We start from the raw sequence: 22,216 nt of genomic DNA, 5'->3' as shown, positions 1-22,216 counted from the left end.
ATCACTTATGTATTGATTTTCAGCCTCATATTTGCGTTATGTTTTGTTCTTGTTCAGCAATATTGACCAGTATGAACATTACTTCCAGACTTAATTTAGATATGGCTGTGAGTATATAAACCTATTGTGCAGTTTCAGTTTCACTTTAGCCGTTTGGCGGAATTAAGTTACAGATAGACAGACTAACAGACAGACCAAAATTTCTGCGTTCAAGTAGCCACACAAAGACTATCGTCTTTAAAGTCACAACAGCTTCTCGTGCATTTGCGTTCCGTCCACATCTAGTGAGCAGTTCGTTGCCATGTCATCGCCTCACAAGCTCCGCCGTTTTCGCACCCAGGCCCACCCAGGCCCCCTATGCACAGCTCGATGGTGCAAGGAGCGAGCCGAGCGCGGCAGCGGCCACTGCGGAATGACTTAATGACGCGTGGCCTGGTCAGACCAGCAAGAGGCCGTCGCCGTCGGCAGTGGAGCGAATGCAGAACAGCGCGAGCCTGCTCACGACAACACCGCCAGTTGCGCCGGCGCCTTCGCTCTAAACTGGTTCTCAACGCGCCACGAGTCGCCATGGAGCTCTGTCACGAAAACGGCGGCGATCGGATGATGATCAGCTACGGCACTACGTCGGGTGAGCAGAGTTTCGAGACGCACAGCCAACGCGTTGCACAAAGCCGTGACCGGCTTGACGGATACAAACGGACAGGTCAAAGCACAGGGCCTCAAGCTGGGAAAGAATGCGCCAAAAGGTCGGTGTAGATTTGCATGCCGGCGATTTGCGTAACGCTATTAAAGGCAACTTGCACGTGCGACTAAACATTGCAATTTTACAGCGCGTGGTGACTTTCTTGTTCGTCCCACGGGCAACTCCACAAATACTAGCGGAATCGAAAGTAGTGCCACGACTCGCTTAGGTGAGGCGTTCTTTTATTAGAACGCTGAGGTGATGAGTGTTTTTACAGCAGCACGTCATGCCAACAGCGTAACTAGTGGTTATATCGTCTTAAGCTTACTGGTCAAAGAAATACACCACATATACAGAAACTTACCCGGTCCGGATGTTTCGCGAGTATGACCACGGGTTTAATCTGCTGCTGGCTCGACTCGGACTCCTGTTCACGTTCTTGGTACTGGAAATAAGATGGATCAGAGAAGCGCCGTCTAGAAACTAATAAGAAACAAGCGATGAAAACTAAAGCGATAAATTTCTAAAATTTGCTAGTTAATGTTGGCACTGTTCGGTGCGCAGGACCCACTACCATTGAGGACACAATCCGTACCTTTGAAGAATAAGGCCTTTTCTTGTAATAACCACGATCGTACGGATCTGCCATTTCTGCTGAGCAACTTAAATAGAAATGTGCCTAAATATTTGACAACAGCCACACATCTGAACTAAGTTATGTAGATCGGAGCCACTCGTCAAAAACACGCCAACAAACCGAATCCGAATGTAAACACTACAGTGTAGCCAGACGGTGTAGCCATATTGTCTCTCTTTGACCGCAGCTAGTGTTCTCAGTGTTAGAGAAACTAAATAAACATTTACAAGCCGCTCGTATCATTAATATAGCAAAACAATAAATTTATTTTTATACTGTAATTTGTATTAGCTTCGCATTTTCAAGCAGGAAAACTTGCTCTCGAAAGCAAGCGCCGCCAGTGAACGCGTTTTGTTAGCGAAACAAGTGGACGCAAACAAAGCAGCTCCAGCGCCTTGTCATCGAAAAGGTGCGAGTAAATTTTTTTCCATTTCCCTTCGAAAGCCCAACTTCGCGTCTAGGACGTCTCGGGCTCGTCCTGGGCGATCTTTGACAGACATCGTCGGGGTCATTAGGCCACAACCTTTTCGATCAGCCACGTACTCCAGCGACAGTAGCTACGCCAGTTGTGTTGCAAGGTTGTTTTGCCGTGCCCAACCTGAACGGCTCTTTCACCACCGCCGTTTCAGTATCAACGGATGCAAATGCGATCATCGCTCCGCGCTTTCTGGCTCGGTAATGCGACTGTTAGGTCGGTGTTTGGCTGGCTTTACGCGCATACTTTTCCAGCGTCGACCATTCGATGATTGAGCGATCAATTTTCTATGTCTTGCGTTCGCTACGTTTCGTCGCAGCGTGTACTTCACGACGGCTTCTACTGCACCCAGATCGTGTGTTCTTTCTACTAGGGAAAGCTTGCAAATTTCGATGCGGGGGAGGGGGGGGGGATGGGGTGCAGCAAAAGTGCAAGTTCAGATTCAACGAAGTTCAATTAACGAAAGAAGCACAAAATGCCTTGTTTAACATTGAAAAGGCAGGCCGAAATGATACATTTCAAAGCAGGATGAATCTGCTAGCACCGCATCCTTATGTCTAAAGAGCTATACCACGTTCTGGACCATGTCTCAAATGTGGTGACCCACACACTTCTTTATTGTACAAAGTCGAAGAGGCTGCTGTATTGAATTGCCTCCATAGCCATCACCTCTGATGCTTGCTCCAGTATTTTGTTCTTATCATTGCCTACGTTGTTGGCATTTTCGACAACAACAATGGCCCTCTGTAACTACTACTGCGGTGGGTATCTCTCAAAGCACCACAGTCGTACTCTGCATGACAACATAATAACAAAGCTGATGCCCTGCAGCATTGCAGCCATGCACACTAATAGAACGTCTGGTAAGCGCGGCATTCTGTGCCTTCACCCTGAGTCACTTGAGCCACGTTCTTTGCTGTCAGTAACTTTATTTTTGGTGAAGCGAACATCGCTGGTATTCATGTTCCTTTGAAGAAGAATTTATCTTTCAGTCGTTCAACCTTTGTTCAAGCCACAAAAAGCGAATTATAACTTAGGTACACCCATTCATGGTGATAGGCAACAAGTATTGAAGGAAGAAATGTTTTACTGGGCTATTAAGGTACACTGAGAAGGAACACCCATCAACATCATCTTAAGAGGAGGACTCTTTGGTTCACTTCAATGCTGAAGCAGCACCGACATTTTACCATTTTTGGATACGTTATTAAAGCTAATGGTCTCACCTGTCTTCTCCAGTAGTTTTGGGTGAACCTTGTCAGTTGCTTCATGCTGAAGGCACCGTTATATTCAATACATGTGCAAGTAGATCTCACACAATAGTTTGCAATCGGATGGTATTCTGCATGAATGGTTTATTGTGGTTGAGAACAAACATAAAAATAAGCACTCATGCCCTTTTAGGAGCAAAGAAAAAGAACAAGGCTGAGATATTGCTTGTGCAGCGACATGAAATACGAGCTCCTACTGAGTCGCTCACCAATTGCAGTAAGACGCCAAGTTTGGTTGATATCTTTTCACCACCGTTGATTTGATAGCAAATTTGACATGCCAACTACTCCGTAGTTTGACCGCAGTTAACCTCTGTGAGCTTCCCATACTGAAAGGTATGGGAAGCTCACCGGGGTGCAAAAATTATTTCGTCATGTCTTTGTAATTAGGCTGTACAAGCATTAACAAAACTGGCTTTGACATGGATGAGCACGTTAAACAGCTGTTATCACAGCCATATTGTTAGCTGCCTTTCTGGTGGTGATCTCTTCATTTCTAAGCCGCCGATCCTACGGGAATGGTAGAAGCATTTGTCAAGGCTTACCTGGTGCGAGAACTGCTGGTAATCAGATGATGTCATGGTGCTTTGCCATCACACTGGTCTGGCCAAGTTGAGTGCCTACAGGCACGCTGGTGCATGCGCATGCTCACACAACCAGCACTTAGGTTAGGTGTGATTCATGACATCGTCACTTCCAGCACATTTAGGTCCACTTCAGGACGAAGGCCTCTCCCGTCGACCTCCATCCACTCCTGCTGTGCTCTGCCTGAGTCCATTCTTTGTTTCCGAATTTTCTTATTTTGTCCCTCCATCGAGTTAAAGGCCTTCCCCTTTTTCAAGACCCGTCTCTTGGTAGCCACTGTGTTATCCTGGTGCTACACTGGTTGTCATTTTGTTTCACTACATGGGCAGCCCAAGTCTGTGTCTTTTTCTTAATTTGGGCTATGATACCTTCTACCCGAGCGGTTTGAGATAGGTGGCGAGGCAGTGGAAGTGGTAAGCAAATATATCTACTTAGGCTAAGTTGTGACCCTGGATCCCAACCATAAGACTAAGATAATTAGAAGGATAAGAATGGTGTAGAGTGCATTCAGCAGGCACTCTCAGACAATGAATGGCAGCCTACCATTGTCCCCGAAGAATAAAGTTTATGACAGCTGCATCTTTCCGGTACTCGCCTACGGGGCAGAAACTTGAAGAAAATTGAGGACGACTAAGCGAGCAACGGAACGGAACGGAAGATGATGGGTGTAACACTAAGAGATAAGTAGAGAGGGGAGTGGGTCAGGGAACAAACGCGAGTTAATAACATATTAGTTGAAATTAAGAATAAATGGGTGTGGGCGTGGAAACCTAGAGAAGGTAAGCATGGCAGGGGGCGGCAGAAAGTTAAGATGGGCAGATGAGATCAAGTTTGCGGGAATAAATTGGTTGCAGTTAGCACAGGACCGGGATAATTGGAGATCCATAGGAGAGGCCTTTGTCCTGCAGTGGGCGTAGATTAGATAGGCTGATGATGATCGTGATAATCTTCTACCCGAGTTTTCTCCCTGATCCAGGAGGCTAATATCTTTGAGCGTTACTATAATCTTTCGTTCCATGGCTTGTTATCCCAACCTAAGTTTTCCTTCCAGTTGGTCTGGCAGAAATAAGCCCATGCTTCGCTGTCTATAATAAAAAATTCTGTGCCAAATAATAAGCTGTTCTGAATCTTTTTTTTTTTTTACCTTTTATTCTAGGTGCTGGCTGCAGTAGCCGCACCTAGTTCAGAACAAAGTTAAAAAAAGGCCACGTGTCAGCACGTGAGCTGAACGGCCGCAAAATTGATGTGCAGGTTGGTTTACACTTACGAAAAAAAAAAAGCATAGAGCCCTAATTTTTTGACATCTCGTGCATAAACACCACACTTTACAGCGGCGCAGTAATTCCGACCAATATTAGGCAGTTTTAGCATAACGTTACCGTGTTTACGTTACCGTTTACCGTGTTACCGGAAGCCGCTGGCGACGGTAAATTACCGTTCACGGTAACTCTCGCGCTGCGCAGTCGACTCACGCAAACACGGTAAACAGTAACGTAAACACGGTAACGCTATGCTAAAACTCTCTATTATATCTGCATGGTCAGCATGTTGTAGTGGCTTACTCTTGCTTGCGTTAGAGGAAGAATTGAGCGATGGATGTATTCTTACCCCTGTGCGGTCTTCATGGGTACATCATCTTTTTAACTGGGCTACTCCTCCCTTCCCCTCCTTCCCCTGCCCCTATTTCGGCCGCATGGCCTTCCTTCGCTTAATAAAGGACTACAATAACTTACTACACGGTTGATTGTTACCACCTGCAGCCGCTCTTTTAGCGGGGAGGGCATTCCCGGTCTGGCAACCATGTTGCCCCGCGGAAAAAATGTCAGGAAAATTTGCGGGTACGCCAGCCGAAATGCTACCGATTGTTTCTTTTCCCCTGCCACAGCCCAAACATGTCTCATTTTGGGTCAGATATTTGTTCATGTACGTTCTAGTTCTCAAGCAGCCAGCCCTAGCTTTAAGGAACAACGCACTGTCTTTATTATCGTAATCGTAAAAGTTCTCTTTCCTGATGTCTTGTTTGCCTGCTTTATAAATTCCCAATGATCCCTTATTTTCCATCCTGTCCGTCCACATAAGCGTCTCTGCTTCCCTCACTTTCTTTTTAACTCTCCCCTACTGGTTGGTCACCACGGTCGTGTAGTATTGAGTCGTCAGCTTTCGCGTCCTGTTCCGCCATTGGGTGTTCTGACTTCTGAAGTACAGGTACCGGTGCACTCTGGCTGTCCATTTATTTTCATCTAAATTTCTAATACTCTTGTCACACGGCAAATCTAATGTCATTCCAATTGAATAACATTAGCTGTTAATGACATTCGGTTCAGCCGTGCGGGTCTACACGGCGAAACAAATGTCATTTGGGACCCTATTCTCGACTGCACAAATTGCCGGCATTTCGCCCATGTTTTTTTGCGTAAGCACGACGTAAGCAATCAGTGACGTGCTGCACCTATAGCTATGACGACATGCAGTGTAATTTGACGAGTCACTCATAAAGATCGCTACCAAGGTATCAAATATTGTGCAAGAAAGATATAAAAACACTTGGCATGTACTATAAAAATTAAGACTGTAGCTGAGGCTGACAAGAAAAACATATTTCTGGAGGTCAAATTTGGCGCCAACACCACAAGGCGATCGAGTAACGTTGATCCAAAAGCGAGCGGAAGGCGGCAGTCGAGCTAAAGAACATCACACAATTTTTTTACCGTATCTATTTATTTCTTTCAATCGCTTTTATTAACATAGCTGGCCTCTCTGCTTCAATGCAAGCTTTGTTGCGTTATCACCTTCCCTGCCGCCACCGCCGCCACGCCATCGTCAGCTGCTATGTTACAAGTTTATGGCGTGATCACAGAAAAAGACGGCCGCGACCATCGCTTCTATGACACATAAGAGCAGCGAAGCGCTACGCCTAAAAACCGCGGAGCGCACCGATGTCGCCGATTCACTCATTCGTCAAGCTCGACTGCAATCAGCCTGTAATGAAATAAATAGTCACTTTTCATTGTTATTTTTCTCTTGAGTTCGGTCATGTGACCCAGCAGCTTACTAGGACAAGTATGGACAAATGCCATGCATTGGGTTCTCTTGTCATGGAGAGGCTTGTACTGCCCTCTTATGTTGCGGTTACGCCAAACAAATAATTTTTATTTCATTGCCAAACATAAAAGCAAAATACTGCATGTTATTTGTATGTTCCATGATCGCTGACTTGGAAGCAGTTGAAACTATAATTTGTTTCAGTAGGAAACACGCTTTAAACAGCACGCATGCGAAACTGCGCCTGCTGCAAATTGCCGCACATTTCGCGGCGCCGTAAGCCGGGGCAATATTGTGCCCTATTTTGCTTGTATTTTGCGACAAAAACAGCCGCCATTTTCAAGCTGTTACGTAGCATTACGTCACTTTTACGCAGGCTGAAGCTGCCAATGCATGACGTAATCGTTCCCGCCAACTGTTTAAATTACGTCACGCCTTCTCAGCCAATCGCAGAGGCGGTGTGTATTACAAGCAGTATTGTTGTTGAATAGCAAAGACAGGCTTACGGTGTCATGTCCGCTGCATTTTGTCTGGTTTTTCATTGCCGGCCAAGAATTATGCGCCTTTAGTAACGAGAAATAGGGCAAACTTTAGAACTGGTGACCGTAGACGACATGAAACGTCAAAATGACGACAGCACACACAACCGCTTTGTCAACCGGAAGCACGTGACCAAAATTGAAAGCCAATCAGAAAAGACTTCCGGAAAATTGCCTGAATTGCCGGCAATTTGTGCAGTCGAGAATAGGGCCCTTGATTGTGTTTGCGGTGACGATTAGCGAGCTCGCAAAGCCGCAAACTTAGATTTCAAGCGCGTCTAGAATGTTTTCACACATATTTTTTAAAAGCCCTACACAGGATTATTTTTTAAAATAAAAACAAGAATCACCAGTTTAAGTGACATCAATAGACATCACAAGCCGAGACAAGGCCGAAAAAAAAAAATCCGTATTAGGGTAGCGCGCGCACTGGGGCGAGATTTTATTTGGTGTTGACACTCGTTTGTCTTTGTTTATTTGAACAACACGAAGAGGAAAATATAAGTTTACTGACAGTTTTTAGAAACAGTATTCTTTGGTTTATTACTGAGTTTTCATGTCTAGTGACGCGCAACTGCTGTAGAGGCTACTCATTTGGCCACTTAGTGAGGTCCTCAGCGGGTAAATGTCATTCGGTATTCTCGTGTAGCGCCGAATTAATGACATTTAGAGCGAATGACATTTGCTCTTAATGTCGTTATATCTGCCGTGTGACAGGGGTATAAGCCCCTCCTTCAAACGTATTTTACTTTGCGCTTCCCTGAAGCCCGATCCGTATCTCCCTCCATGGGCAATGGTCTAATTATTGTCGCATCATGGCGGCGATGGGAGCAGTCATAGTTGATTTTACCCAACCGGCTAAACCGCTTCCGCTCACTGACTAGCCAGAGTCGCTGTTAATTATTAATAATGACTCTGGCTAGTCAGTGAGCGGAAGCGGTTTAGCCGGTTGGGTAAAAATCAAGACAGACTGCTCCCATCCAGTGCAGCAATCCTCGCTGGAGTCGTTTCGCAACTGCAAACTGATCAGTTAAAGAGTTTTAGTATAGCGTTTTAGCTGTGGCGTTAGTCTGCGCGCCGCAATCGCAAACGGATAGCGCCTCGTTACGCGATGGTTAGCGTGCCCGCGAACGCTATGGGCGCGCTAAAGGCTTTCCGCTATACTAAAACTCTCTAATATTCGCGCAATTTGCCATCAATAAACTTGACGTCCATTCCGGTATATGCCTAGCGGATTGCTTCGATATCTCGACGTTCGCCACTGGTTGTTGTACATACGTGCACTGGTAGTAACGTTCGGTGGGCTCTCGCATTCACCCGCATGCACCTTTTGGCTGCGCTTGTACTGCAAGGTGAAACATTTCAAACAAAAATTGAAGCTAAAACAAAATCTGCTTCTTCGATGAGCAAAACTTAAGCGCAAACAGACACAGGGACGAGAAAGGGAAACGACACCAGCACCTGTGTCTGTTTGCGCTCATGGATGTTCACCAACTAGTAGCTCGTCTCTCCATTTTGCTTCTGCTTCTTCGGATGAGGCATCTTATTTCGTAGTGTTTGCTAGCTGAAGTTCGAGAGCTAGCTTGCGCAACGATGCAAGCCTGATGTCGCAGCAGAGCTGTGTTCGTCTCACTATAAGCTAAACTCGACGAGCGCCATATAAGTCACAAAACCATTTACCCTGTGTGTATATGGTGCTCGTCAGCAGAAGAAAATCAAATGCAAAGTGCTGTATTTGTACAGTACCCTCTTCAGTCTTCGTATACTTCATCGTCCGCCGCCGCAAAGTCTTCGTCGAGCGCTCTACTAGTTCTTCTGGGCGATTGCATTCTCGCCTGGCAGCGCGAAGCACTTCCTGTTAACGCCTCCTCCTAGGGCGTCCGGATCTTCTTTGGTCGCCCCATGTGCGCGGCACAAAGTCGGAGAGAGTGCTGCCGCCGCCGCCGCGGCGGTTCAGGTGGTTGCCCCTAGAAAAGCGGAGCGAGTGACGTCAGGAGCAGGCGATGGCCATTTTGTCGGCGACGCTGTTTGCTCAAACATACGAAGAACGTACCGAGCGCACGTACCCACGTGGGGGATTGACCAGGAATCTTGCGTGAGGAGGACTAATGCGCCCGCTATACAAAACTGTAAATTTGAAACTCGAACATTTGAATGAAGAAAGCGCATATAATCACAAACGAGAATCGGTAAAAAATCATAAGCAGAGGTTGGAACAAAAGAATAAGCTGTTTGAACAGGAAAAGAATAAAAGCTAACAGGGTATGTGCTCTCGGCATTATCTTGGTATTTTTTTCTGTTCATTGACAAGCAGCTCTGCTATTAAAACAAACATACTATAGTATAAGCTGGCTGTATTTCGTGGGACATTTTTGATATAGCGCCCAAACATGACTGGTTTCGGGAAGCTGCGGTATTAAGCACGGGTGTAGGACAATATGGTCCCAAGTGGAAACCCGCAAGTCGATCCTTCGACCACGTAAAAACTCTGTAAAAATCTGTAGTTTTATATTTTAGTTGAGTGATGGAAATAGTGAAATTTTGCGAAGGTTTTAGCATTATTTTTCAAGTTTCAAGGTGTTAAATGAAGCTGTCGCAAGATGGCAAGACATTCATCTTGCACATACTGCATGTTTTCGTGTGGGTGTAGGCCCGTTCGTCACAGGGCGTTTTGTCATGGGCCGATTTGTAATAGGTCATTTGGCTCGCATAGGAAACTTTGTTATATGGGCGTAAGAACAATTTTTTTGTTGTTGTTGTTTCCTGGTTATCTTTATTTTTTTCCAGAAGGCAGAATATTGCTTGTATTCACTGGTGAGGTGCGCATTCAGGCAACTGTGTGAGTGCGCCGTCACTCGTTACGTCGGGCTCCGCGGGATGGCGGTACTTGTCCGTGCTAAGCACATGGGTGTGCTGCACGTTAACAAACTCTACCCCACCGAACGCAAAATATTGCCTCGAGTCCAATGTGAGTGCAATTAAAAACATCTCTGTTGACACCGCCGTTGAGAATCTGGTTGAAACGGAGCAGGCGACGCACGCCGGCGTTTTTCTTCTTCGGCGTGCGGGCGTAGTGGCCCAAGCCGCGTTATGTCCGTGGCGCATCGGCCATGTCTGTGGCCGCTTCCAGTGTTGCCAAGCGAAGAAATTGACAGCTTAAATTTTCAGCGAATACCACCTATAGTCTTCAGTGAGATACAATGAGCCGCGATCTGGTGTCGCTTATATTCGGTTACACTGTGCTGGCATGTACTGATGCTGGTGGTAATTATTTGTATTACTATACGCTACTGCAGTCTTGTTAATTAATGTGAACACTCCTCATAAATGAACGCGGAATGGCTCACGATTGCACTTCCGAAAAAAAAAGCATTAGTCAAAATTGTAACTTTCGTTTTGCGATAGCTGCAGGCTACATGCAGCGTATATTTGGTAACCTTGGGGCGAGTGTAGGAATATCCGTTGTGCAAAAGCATAGCACCATCCCTAGTTAGTGGTTACGCCTATATGCCAAAACGCCATGGCATAGGCCTAACCGTATCCCGTAACAGTAACGGACCGTATCCCGACTAGTGCGACCACCACGAAAAAAAAAATATAAGCAAACATGCCATCATTTGCCATCTATATGTGGGCGAACCGATTAAATGCGATAATTTGCACCAAAATGCCTGCGCGCTTCAAGCTGACTTGGGACCATTTCGTCCGTGTTTCCACTTGGGACTATATTGTCCGGGGCTAGGTGGACTTGATCGCATTTAAGCACCGATCTGAGGGCTTAATCACAGGTAGAAAGTAGCCGAATACCGGTGCTTCTTCTGTTATTTTATTATTATTTTTTTTTTTTGCAAATGTGACGCCCTGCAGAGATTTATAATCTGTTACACTGCCGCGCCAACTGCTTTGATTCTCATTGGCTATGACGCTAGTTTGCGTTTTGTTAGATGTCTGTTTCGGAAGCGTTAGTTTTTGACAGTACAACCTTTAAAATAATTGTTATACATGAGCGCTGCAGCTAGAAACGGAAAAAGACCTGAGGAGGTGTCGCAGACATGCCCGATTCGGCACCCATGCACGCTGATTGCAGCCCTAGTTACACTGGATCAAGCTACTCGGCGACGAGTTTCAGCTTCACTGTGTCGCAAAGCGCGGCCATTTTGAAATGGATGACTTCACTCTGACCGGAGCAAGAACTTCTTAAAGCTGAGCGCTAGCCGGAAAAAAACTTGCCCGCGTATCTGCTCGCTTTACTGCAAATGTCGTCGAAAGACGATAGTATTCTTCCGCCGCTGCCGCATAGTGCCTCTCTCTCCTCCGCCCACCTCTCACGCTCTTCACATGGTACGCCGAACGGTTTGCTCAGTCCAATTGAATTTTCCCGCGTTCGCAGCAGTCTGGACTTCGTTACTGCTGGGCTTGGGGTGTGGCCTTGACTTCGAACGCGAACCCTGTGGGTATATTTCGGTTAAAACGTTGTTTTTGACGCGTTTTTATTTGCTATTGCAAAAATAAAAAATAAGGTCGCTGGTACTGGAGCACTTGGACCGCATGTACGGCGTCTTCATTCACGTATTCACGGACGGCTCTGCTGACAAAATACTGCAAACCAGCGCAGCGGCTTGTGTGATCCCGGCTATGAATGTTTCCTGGGGTGCTCGTCTCGACCGTTAAATAAAGATGAGGCCGTCCACAATGCCGGAGGATGTTGCGATTGAGGCGGCCTTAAAAAATTTAAATCACTCCGAATGCGGCATTCGGTCATTCTGACGGACTCAAAGCCAGCTGTGCAACTTTTGCGCCCAGTTCCCACAGACAGAACATGCCAACGCTCCTTACATTTCGTCCGAAAACAGCCGTACTGTTCGCGTTCAAAGACTCCCTTCACGTGTAGGGGCATGGCCTTTGGTGATTTCGGAGTCTTTGGTAGGGGTTTTCGGGAATTAATTCCCGCGAAGCACTTTCATGTTGTCACCTAAAAAGATATTACCAGATCAAGAACGGCGCATTTTAAAGCAGACCTATTACGGTACATCCAGGGGTGAGACAGCTGCGCATATTGCGCAGTTCTGATACAAATGTGTTTTCCTGCGCCGGGCTGCTCCAAAAGCTTGAAATACGCAAAAATTGCGCCAAACTGCTCCAAAACAGTCTGAGAGACAAGGATTTTAACGCTCCCGTCAGTTTCGGTGGGGGAAAATGCTTACTGACGGCATAATTTTCCAGCACCCCAAAGGTGATGCTGTTTGTAAAGGTTTAATCGATTGATAATTTAATAAAAAAAACCGCATAAATTTCCCCCGAGATAGTCTTTTTGAAAGTCACAATGTCGGGTTGCACATGTTATATTCTGTGAGATTTTAAAGTCTTCCCATCTAAAACCATTTCAAAGTCCTGTAGAAAAAATACGTTTGTGTACTGAGGCGACAAACTACTTGTCCAAGTTGATGAAAAAACGGCAATTTTTGGAGCGCCGCATCTCCGGAACGACAGCACGGGGCGCCGCCATCTTGGTGTGGAGAAGGTTAGGAAACATGGCCGCCGAGCGAAGCAGTTGCTCGTGGTTCAGGCAGAGTGCTCTTCGCCGATTTCTACCGTGGTTTTGGTTATGAGGGTGGCTGGGTTTACACTTAGTCGTTTGGTCTGTTGCGGGAAGTTGCGTGACTCGAAAGACGGGAGTTCACCCGAAACGTGGTGCCCGCGAATTCGCCGAGTTTCGGCCTTGAGTGTGAGGCGCGGTGCGTGCTTGAAGTGAAATTTCGGACTTATTGCGGTGTTATAAAACGCTGAGTTATTGCTGCCTTTGACAGCGAGCTTGCGAGCGGCGGGAATGGGACGATCGTCACTGCAGAAGTGGCGGTGCAGGCTACATCGCCGCAAAATGTTCAAGCAATTACACGCCAGTAATATTAGTTCATTTATCTGAAGTGAAATTTAATACCAAGAGGGAGGGGGCTAAATGTACCAACATTACTCAAATTACGATCGTAGCGAACGTGCACATTGAGGATTTAAATGGGAGGGCTGGTGGGGTGCGACGACTTTGCGCAACTTTTGCCGTGGTTCTGTGCGAAAAGCCCAGTCTGGGATTAGAAAAATAATAATTTCTGCATTCACATGATAATAAAATTGCTTTGCAATTGCTTAGTTTTTCAATTCGATATTTCCAACGGCGCTCCACGCTATCTATGCATACAGCCTCAGAATTTAAAAAAAGGTTTGTGAAAGGGTAGTGGAATAGAAAAAAAACTATTGAAATGCTGTTTCAGTGTTATGTACATTCAAAACCGATTAAAATTTGCACTTTTCTCCCTGGAGTTGCCAAAAATGTGATTTTTTAGGCCCCTATAAGGTGACATAATAAATGTCGTTCTTCTGCTCCAAATCAAGGTTCTTCTGCTCCAAAATCGAGATTTCGCTGCTCCAAAAACTGCTCCCAAATCTGATTAAGCTGTCTCACCCCTGTACATCCCAAGTCTCCACGTTTCCGTCCACGGAATAAAAAAGGCAGAGGCGTCATTGCATTAACGTATCCGGACGACTTCAGCGCGGGCTCCGGCGTGGCTCTACAAGCTGAAGCTCACCTTTTCGCCCACGTGTCCAACGTGTGATGGACCAAGCGACATTAGACATCTTTTCATAGACTGTCCGGAAGCGGTTAGCTTTGTGTAAACAACTTCGAAGGAGAGACGGCCCCGCATGCCTCTTTGCAAAACGTTCTTTTCCCGAATGGGCAGTGGCCCACAGGCGGGACATACTGCGCCCGGTCCTCCAGTTTTTGAAGCACGCAAACCTATGAGACTCGGGGTGATTGGGCGCTTGTACACTTCTGTACTGCTAAGGCGAAGCGGTTGCTGGCACTCTCCGCCTGTTCACTAACAGCAATTCAGTTACTCACTCACACTACATTTGTAATCTAACGGGACCACGATTACTTCAAGAGTTTCACGTTCGCATAGCCCCCTTTCGTAGGCGATCATTTCAAACGCGGTTTTGTTGAGAAGTTGTACCCAGCTCATAAGTGACGCAGGCGCTGCGCTGCAAAGGTGGTGAAAAATGCGATTCCATGCAGTGCGAAACAAGACGTATGCCAATCAATCAAGTTTTAAAAAGCAACGACGCGGGAAAAAAAAAATGTCCACCTCGTTTTCTTTGCACCAAAATTGTTTCTTTCGTGCAATCTGAGTATTCACTTGGTCTCCATTAATTCACCCGCAATGAAGCGCCTTTGCTGCGCGTTTTTTATCCGTAGTGGACTGTCAGAACCGCACATCGAGTAACCTGTCGATGGATTTGGGCGCTGGACGAAGGTGCTTGCTCTATTGTGCAAGTGCTGTTTTTTTTTAAAGGGACGGACAACCGATTTTTGTCGCGTATATGTTCTCTAGCTCATAAGAAAGCCAGCGTTTTATATAGCCCGATAACCACAAGCAATTTTAAAACAAATTGGCGGAAATAATTTTAATTATCAGCAAACTTCCTGAAATCGGAAGGGTGGCGGTTCGTAGTGTCGAAACTTGACGCTACAATATGTGTCGCTGTCACGTGACCTGCAAACCTTGCAGCTACTGTAACTGCTGAAACGTTTATTTACGTATTGAAAAACCTTTCAACACAAGTATTTGTACAAGGTTAAATTGTATATGTATTTCTAAACATTATTTTGAAATTTTTAAAGACACGCCGCCCGTCGTCGCTGGGTGGCTCTCAGTGTGGCCAACTGAGCCTCCATGCCCAGAATCAACGGCAGCGTTCAGTGAACAGACCCAGCGAAGGAGCTTTGAGGATTCTGCCTGAGTCAGGGGCGTTTGTTCTGCCAAAATATTTGATTTCAGTTTCGAAATACTCCAACGGCAGCTTAAAAAAAAAATGTCGCGCCCGGGGAGAATCGAACCTCCCACCTTCACAACGTGAAGCCAGATTCTACCTATCGTCTATGCCAACAGATGGCGCATTCGTGCAAAATAGACCGTTGCATTAAAAAGAACACATCAAGGAACAGGAAAGCCTGCGATTCAAACATTTTTAGCTGGGGACAATTTTTTAAATATCGTTTTTCATTTCGCATGCAGACAAAAGTATGTTTCCGAGCTACTCTATTTCATGGTTGCCAGCATTATTTTTGGGAGGGACACATACGGATCGTAGATCTAAAAATTTCGATTTAAAATGTTGTAGGGCGTTATCAGCAAAACCGTTTCTCGTCAAGGTGCTTTAAGTGATGTCCTTCCATTTGGGATAGAGAATATATACTCGACAAAAATCGGTTGTCTGTCCCTTTAACAACTTCGGCTTACTCTCTCACACTACATTTAAACACTACATTTAAACTCATTACTCATACTACTCGGGCTTACTTGGAAAGCCGTCCATCTTGGTCAAAATACCACACGGCTCCTCAACTACCCGGACGTTTCTAGAACCGAGCGATGGTGTTTGCTGTCATTGGTGCGGTCCTTGAAGCCGCTTGAAATTATTCAAATGGCACCAGTAATGAATTGTATACCTGGTTCAACCATTGCATTTAGACGTTACAAAAATATCAGCATGGGAGCAAGGGCAAGTAGCTCTTGAACTTGTTTCCGGCAGCCATTTTTGTTGTTTTGCCCATCGTTGCCGGACCGTGCCTCGAAGCGTGGGAATCGCAAGGGTTAGCTCTATAGGGTGGCCAACGAATATGTTGTCATTTAGTCTGCTCGTGTCACAGGTACTGAGGAAGACTGACTCGTATGATCGTCTGTTGACTGTTGTGCGAAAACTATTCAATACAAATAAATGCCCACTCTCGACCGTTCTCTGGGGACGGCCTTAGAGATGAAGACTCGACAGTAGGGCGACAGATATGGCTAGCTGGTTCTGGTTAGTAGTAATAGGCCTTGAAGACACGGACGAGAGTAGAGGGGTAATGCCATCGCATGTGTCCCCTCTTCTTTCACCCGTGTCTCCAAGCCCTCTTTATGATGGATGTTTCGGGATGCCCTGGTGCTAGCTGGCTGCCCGTTCTCTAGAGATGACTGTGGGTCACCGAAAGGTCTAAGCTGGTCAGCCAGTACACCCACTGCTAGTAGGTGGGGTTTGCGCTGGGTGTTACAATACAAGGGGCTATCAAAACCTCTTCATAGGGTTCACGGCCGCGGCGAGCAGTATGGAGGGGCTTTAGGCAGCGAGGTTGTCTGCGACTTTTCCGCGGAAGTCAGCGTGGCCGCTGGCCAGATGAGGTGGAGGCCGGGAAGGTTGGGGTGAGCTTGAAGGGTACGGAGGGCTGTGGGAGTAATGCGCCCTACCGCCGATATCTGCAGGGTCGCGAGAATGAAGTGCCTCATATATGCTGCACGGCTCTCTCGAACACACGCCGGCGTGGCGAACTTTCGCGATGGGCCCCAAGCAGGGCTCAGCAGCGTCCTTACACCGTGGTCCCGTGGCTTTCAGAGCGTGTCCACGAGTCGCGGCCGTGGTTCGAGCATCTGGGCGGCGGCTCGTTGTAGCGCGCATGGACGCATTAGCAACGGCCGACATGGCCGTGTACGCCGGCCGCCAGAAGCGGCCCAGTTGGAGCGATGACGAGCGGCTGCGGCTGGTGCAAGAGATCGCCGACCGCATCGACGTGATCCGCGGCAAGCTGGGCCCGACGCTCACGTTGCGCGCCAAGCGGTCCGCCTGGAACCAGGTGCAGCAGGCGCTGAACGCCCGCAACCGGACGCACACGCGCACCCTGCCCGAGATCAAGAAGCAGTGGAGCAACCTGGTGCAGAGGTGCAAGCACCGGGTGCAAGCCCATGGCCGCGCCGACCAGCTCCCCCAGCGGTCTGGCCGCCAAGGTAAGCAGGAAAAGATCCGGTAGAGTTCACTGAAAGAGCTATTTGGGGAGGAAAGAACAGCTACAGGCAGGGACAGCGACAGTTCAAAGTTCATTTTGAAAAACCGTTCCTGGTACAGTGCTGGGTAGATGTCATTCCGCATGCGCATTAGAGCATAATGCAAAAGAATAAAACATAGCAAGCATTCATGCAGCAGAATCAATCGTCACTTTTATCCCAAGGCTTTTGCTACAATGAATACCTAAATTGTGGGTAGTTCATTTGTGGACGTAGTCCATTTAGCCACTGTCAGAAGTGTGTTACGTAAGATAAACGTCAACCTGAGGGTGATTTTCTCCCTCTCTCAGGGGAGAATGGGCGCACCATGGATTTGTCAGTGGTGGAGCGGACCATACTGGACGTGATTGGAGATGACTTCGCCTACTGCGACTTTCTTGACGGTGCTGGCCCCGACATTTCAGCGTAAGCTCGCCTTGATCATAAAGTGTGCGCTGAAAAGTGGCCTATAAATCAATGTTGTAAATAGCGTTTTCATCACTGGGTGTGGGGAATGGCTGTCATTAAAGCTTAGAAGTGGTGCTTTAGGCTTGATTCTTCTGCTAATAACCTCTCCCAAACTAAGGCGTTGGTCACATTGCGACTGTGTCCAGATATTTTGTATGTCACCAGCTGCGGTGAATCAGTGGCTTTGCGCTACTGAGCATGAGATTGCTGGTACAATTCGTAGCCACGGTCGTCGAAATTAATCCATTCATCACGGCACTTTTCATGGCCCAAGTGTATCTTGGGCACGTAAAGCACTACTTTGAATGAGATCATGGATGCTACGTTATGGACATTTGGTATAAAAATAAGTTGAGCCTGAGCACATAAATGTGTATTTCTTTGCTCTAGTTTGCTACCAGAGCATTCCGCCTCATTTTAACAGCAGTGGCAGCACTAATAAAGCCGTCTGATGGACCACAAAAACATGTCCTGAAATTGCGACTGAACATGTACCATCTTCTGCCATGCCATTGGCATATGGACAGTATTGGGGACTGCTTTGACTGCATGGTGTTGGCCGCGGCACTAGGGCGAAAGTATTTCATCATATTCAGCCTAGCAGTGACACGATTTGTAATGCTACAGTTTACTGGCTCACATCAATCGTCAAAAAAACACCGAGCGAAGTCAGACAGTGTATGTGTTCGAGTTAGGTGATGTGTGTACCTCCCCGCAGCCTCGTCTCGAGGATGTCGGTTCTATACTGTCACTAGGCTAAGAGTTTGTGAATCGCAGTACCCGTTATCTTTCTATATTTTAGGCGCATAGCTAACTTAAAAGCGGTGTGGTGTGTTTTATTCGCAGAGACGTTGATGGGAGCCAGGACAATGGACTGGGTTCCTCCGAAGACGAGACACTTATCCAGTCCTTGGACTCGACCGTGCCCGACTGGTTCTGGAAGACAAGCGCGCGTGCGTCAGGCACAGCGGGAGCGTCACCAGTAGCGGCTGCTGTAGCAGCATTGGGAGCCATACGGTCTGGCATCGACGCCATCAACAACAGTGTCAAACAGGAGCCCGACGACAGCAAACGTGCAGCTAACCAACTTGATGAGAGTGACGAAGAGGGAGACGACGTTGCAGAGACCCTGGGCATTGTTTATGAGAGTGTGGCGTCTAACAAACAGTTAGTGCCGCGAGAAGCGACCTGCACGCAAGTTGGCCCCGGGCGCAAACCTATCGAAACTCCGCAGAGGCGGGAGTCTCCGGTTGTGCAGGCACTGCCACCTCCGCAAGCTCCAGCCCGGCATCATCCTCGGGGTGCTCCCGAGACGAGCGGAGATGGCGAAGACGCCGGAAACCGTTGCGATGAGGGTGGCGCTGATGATGACTTGACTAACTTGCGAAAGACGCTTCTCATGGAGCAGATAAAGGCAGCCCGTGAACAGGCCAAAGCGTTCCAGGCCGTGACCTCCGCTGCGCAGGCTGTGCGGGATAGCGTCGTGAGGGTCGCTAAGTCTCGCGCGCACACAGAGAAGGTGAAGCGGAGAAAGCTAACGCTACAGCTGAAGAAGATCGCGGATTAGTCTTTGCAAGGGGTGGCGTGTGCCTAGGAGGCTATAGCTGATGCCTGTGCCTGATCCTTTTGGTGCTGTCCGTTTGGCACCATAGCTGATAAGAGCGTGCCTCCCTTGAGTCTTTAGCGATGGTATACAGTGGCAAAAGTGCATGCTCGCTAGTTGTATCGTTGGTTGTGTTTCCAGTTCAGTGTGGGAAAAAGTGGAGCTACAGTAGGTCAAGCGTACATGTTTACCGAAGCGTTTATCTGGCACTTTGTGACATTTACGTCGATTCTAATACTTGCGTCCCGAAGGAAATACATTACAGTTACACTAAAACAAAAGTCCTGGGCAACGACTAATTCATTCCTAGGGAGCCCGTTGCATTTAAGGAATTCCAGTCCTCAGTGGTGATTTTAGAAATCTGACCTCACAATCCTGGAAGAGACATTTTTATTAGCTGTTGAGGGTGTTTACAGGCTCTCTGAATGGATTGTATGGGTCACAAATGAATCCAGAGAACTACACTTGCTGTAATAGAAGGATAAAATGGGGAATTTGTGGGAGTCCTTGTAGCTTTGGCAGAGATGCAAGAATAGAGTCCCCGCTGGAGTAGTACCCCATCACAGGAGTTCAAGGAGATAGAATCTGAAAGCGTACTGGATGCCAAGGACTGTTTGTCTGAACATGAGCAGCATGTGGTAATTTTTTACTCTAATGCATCCATGAAGGCTGAGTCGTTCAGAGAATCATAACGCATATGCCTTGTTCACTGTGCTGCGGTCTAAACGAATGTTTCGGTATTATGGAACTGCCTTTAGCCGACATTACCTCACACATTTCTGTTGCATTTCTTCGTCGCTGCACATTGCTAACACTATTGTACAATAGAGGACTTGCGATATATTTTACCATTTCTAAAGGTGGGACACTCGTAAAAAAGCGGGTGTAAACTAGTTGTCAGTGCTGTCATCTAGTTTTCTCGAGGAGGCAAACCGCTCCAGGAGTGCAGAAAAGAACGCTGTATTTAGCAGCCAGTACTACACACCATCTATGCTTGTCGTTGCTGCATTTTTTTGGATGCAGGCTGGCAATCATTTTCCTTATTTTGTGCCTGTGGCCCAAAGTAAGGTAGACCGGTATGCCGGCCCAAGTATTTAGCCATTCACTCATTCATCTAGAGTCCTAACAGTGTTATTGACATCACGTGACCTTGATCTCCATGTTTTCGCACGCGCTGCTCATCCCTTTCCTTCTCCCAACAGCCATCTGAGATAACGCATTTAGTGCAGGTCAGTCATTACTAGACACGCATTTGATAACGTGTGTGCTGAGGTGGCGTCGTCTTTGCAGCAAATTCTTCGTCGTTGTCTTCCGCGTATCCCGTGCGAGCGAGTCCTTGCAAGTCAGAGTGCGCAGTTCTACTGTCACGTCCATGCGGTGTTTACAGAGTTTTCTTACCGTGGCGCTAACAGAAGCCCCCTTATCATCACGGTCGCCATGTCTGTCTTGTCCCGTTGCAACACTGATGAGCTTAGTGGCTTGTGGACTTGAGATGTCCACGAAAGCCTTTCCGTGGTTGTCTATCATGGTCTATTGTTTCGGTCATGAATGTATGCGCCATGCCATGTGGACATTAACATTGGAAGCATACACCTAAGTATGGGATGCATGCATGCTAGTAGTGCTGTGCGTATGAAAGTTAGCTCACCCACTTGTACTGTTGCGTGCTATGGGCGCGATGTGCATCCATTTCTAGCTGCAAGATGACTGCTAGCATTGACGTGAACGTAACGTGATTCGTCGCGCGAGACGAGTGATGGACGTTGATAAAGATTTATGGTGCCCCAGACATATAGCAAGCTGGGGAGTATGAAACGTGGATTGTGCGCCAGGAAGGGAAACGAGCAGTGTGGAAGGAGAAGTCGGGGAGGGCTCTGAGAAAGGGCGGCGCAGCGGACGCCGGGAAACGGCGATGGCTTGCGAGCGGAACAAGCAGTTGGAGGGCTCTGAGAAAGCTATACATGGACCACGGGGAAAGGGACACGAGCGCCGGAAGAGGTTAGGCCACTCCAGCACGCGAAGTGCGAGTCCCCTTGAGGGCGAAAGTTTTGAAGGTGGCGAACAGGAGGCTCCTGGCAATGGTGAGTGAGCAGAACGTGCTACGGAGGGTGTTGTCCAGGGGGCTGGTCATGTAGTGACGGGTGCAGTTGCGAAGTTTTACACACAGACTACCTCGGTGCAGAATATTGTCATCGTCGTCCAATCTACACCTTATCTTCCAGTGTCCGTGTTTCATGGAAAAGTCTATGTGCTGGAAGCCACTCCTGCTTACGTTTTGAGCACAGTGGCCTCGGGGTGTGCCAGAGCACCATACTAGCAACACCACCCACGCTGCCAGTGTTATCATGATGCACCATACTAACCACAGTGCTAATGTAGCCCACCCATGACGTGACGGTAAAGCGATTTGGTCGCCCCAGCTGGCTCGATTCAGTCATCAATTTCTTATCCTGTATTTGCATTTTTCATCTTATTTATGCGCTCATACCATAACCATAAAGTGCATGGATCAGTTCAGTTATTGGAACGCTATGCAAGTAACGGCTCGGGCGTGCCGAAGACAGCTGCTACATTTAGAAAACCACATGTCCATTTACAAATACAATGTTCGCATGTACAAGAGCACCGAGCTTTGTTGTATATAGAACTGTGGCCAGAAGCAGTGTTGTAGCAGAATGAAGACCAATCAAAGTACAAGAATACCTGTTGACGTGTACCTGCTGTGAATAAAATGTGCTGCATTGCACCCTATCATTCACTGATTCTGGTCCTGTCTAAATTTGTGCGGGCACAGCTGCCTTCGCTGTTCCCTCCCGAGGGCTGGTTTCTGGAAACGTGTTTGGGTGCACGGTAAAATGTCTGCTAACGTCCCGGTTGGTAACAACTGTTCTGTAACGGACTATCTGGGTATATGATATACGTACCGTTCTTTTTTCTGATGAAAATGACGCTCAATTCGTATTAGCTGCCGAAACCGAAAAACGTAGGCAATGTTTAATCGGAATAGACGACACCGCGAGTGCTATCACACGCTGTTGTTGGGTACGGTAATGTCAGAAAAGT

General features: G+C 47.3%; 2 protein-coding genes across 2 annotated transcripts in view; both read left to right on the top strand.

The window, feature by feature from the left end:
- The first annotated feature begins 447 nt into the window (after positions 1-447).
- LOC144179771 (uncharacterized) overlaps positions 448-22,216 on the top strand; it is a 78,970-nt gene continuing 57,201 nt past the window's right edge. Inside the window, exon 1 of the mRNA XM_077708210.1 lies at positions 448-628. Coding sequence (XP_077564336.1) covers positions 568-628 — 61 coding nt within the window. The 5' untranslated portion in view covers positions 448-567. The remainder of the gene's footprint in view (positions 629-22,216) is intronic.
- Positions 1,592-21,911, top strand: LOC144178842 (uncharacterized). The gene is made up of 4 exons (XM_077706973.1): positions 1,592-1,728; positions 16,658-17,046; positions 17,394-17,508; positions 18,397-21,911. Exons 2-4 carry the CDS (start codon positions 16,719-16,721, stop codon positions 19,115-19,117), a joined length of 1,164 nt encoding a protein of 387 aa, XP_077563099.1. The 5' UTR covers positions 1,592-1,728; positions 16,658-16,718; the 3' UTR covers positions 19,118-21,911.

Source organism: Haemaphysalis longicornis, unplaced genomic scaffold (assembly GCF_048455015.1).
Source record: "Haemaphysalis longicornis isolate Haplotype H1 unplaced genomic scaffold, Haemaphysalis longicornis Haplotype H1 scaffold_4, whole genome shotgun sequence".
NCBI lineage: Eukaryota > Metazoa > Arthropoda > Arachnida > Ixodida > Ixodidae > Haemaphysalis > Haemaphysalis longicornis.
This window is presented reverse-complemented; position numbering and strand designations above follow the sequence as displayed.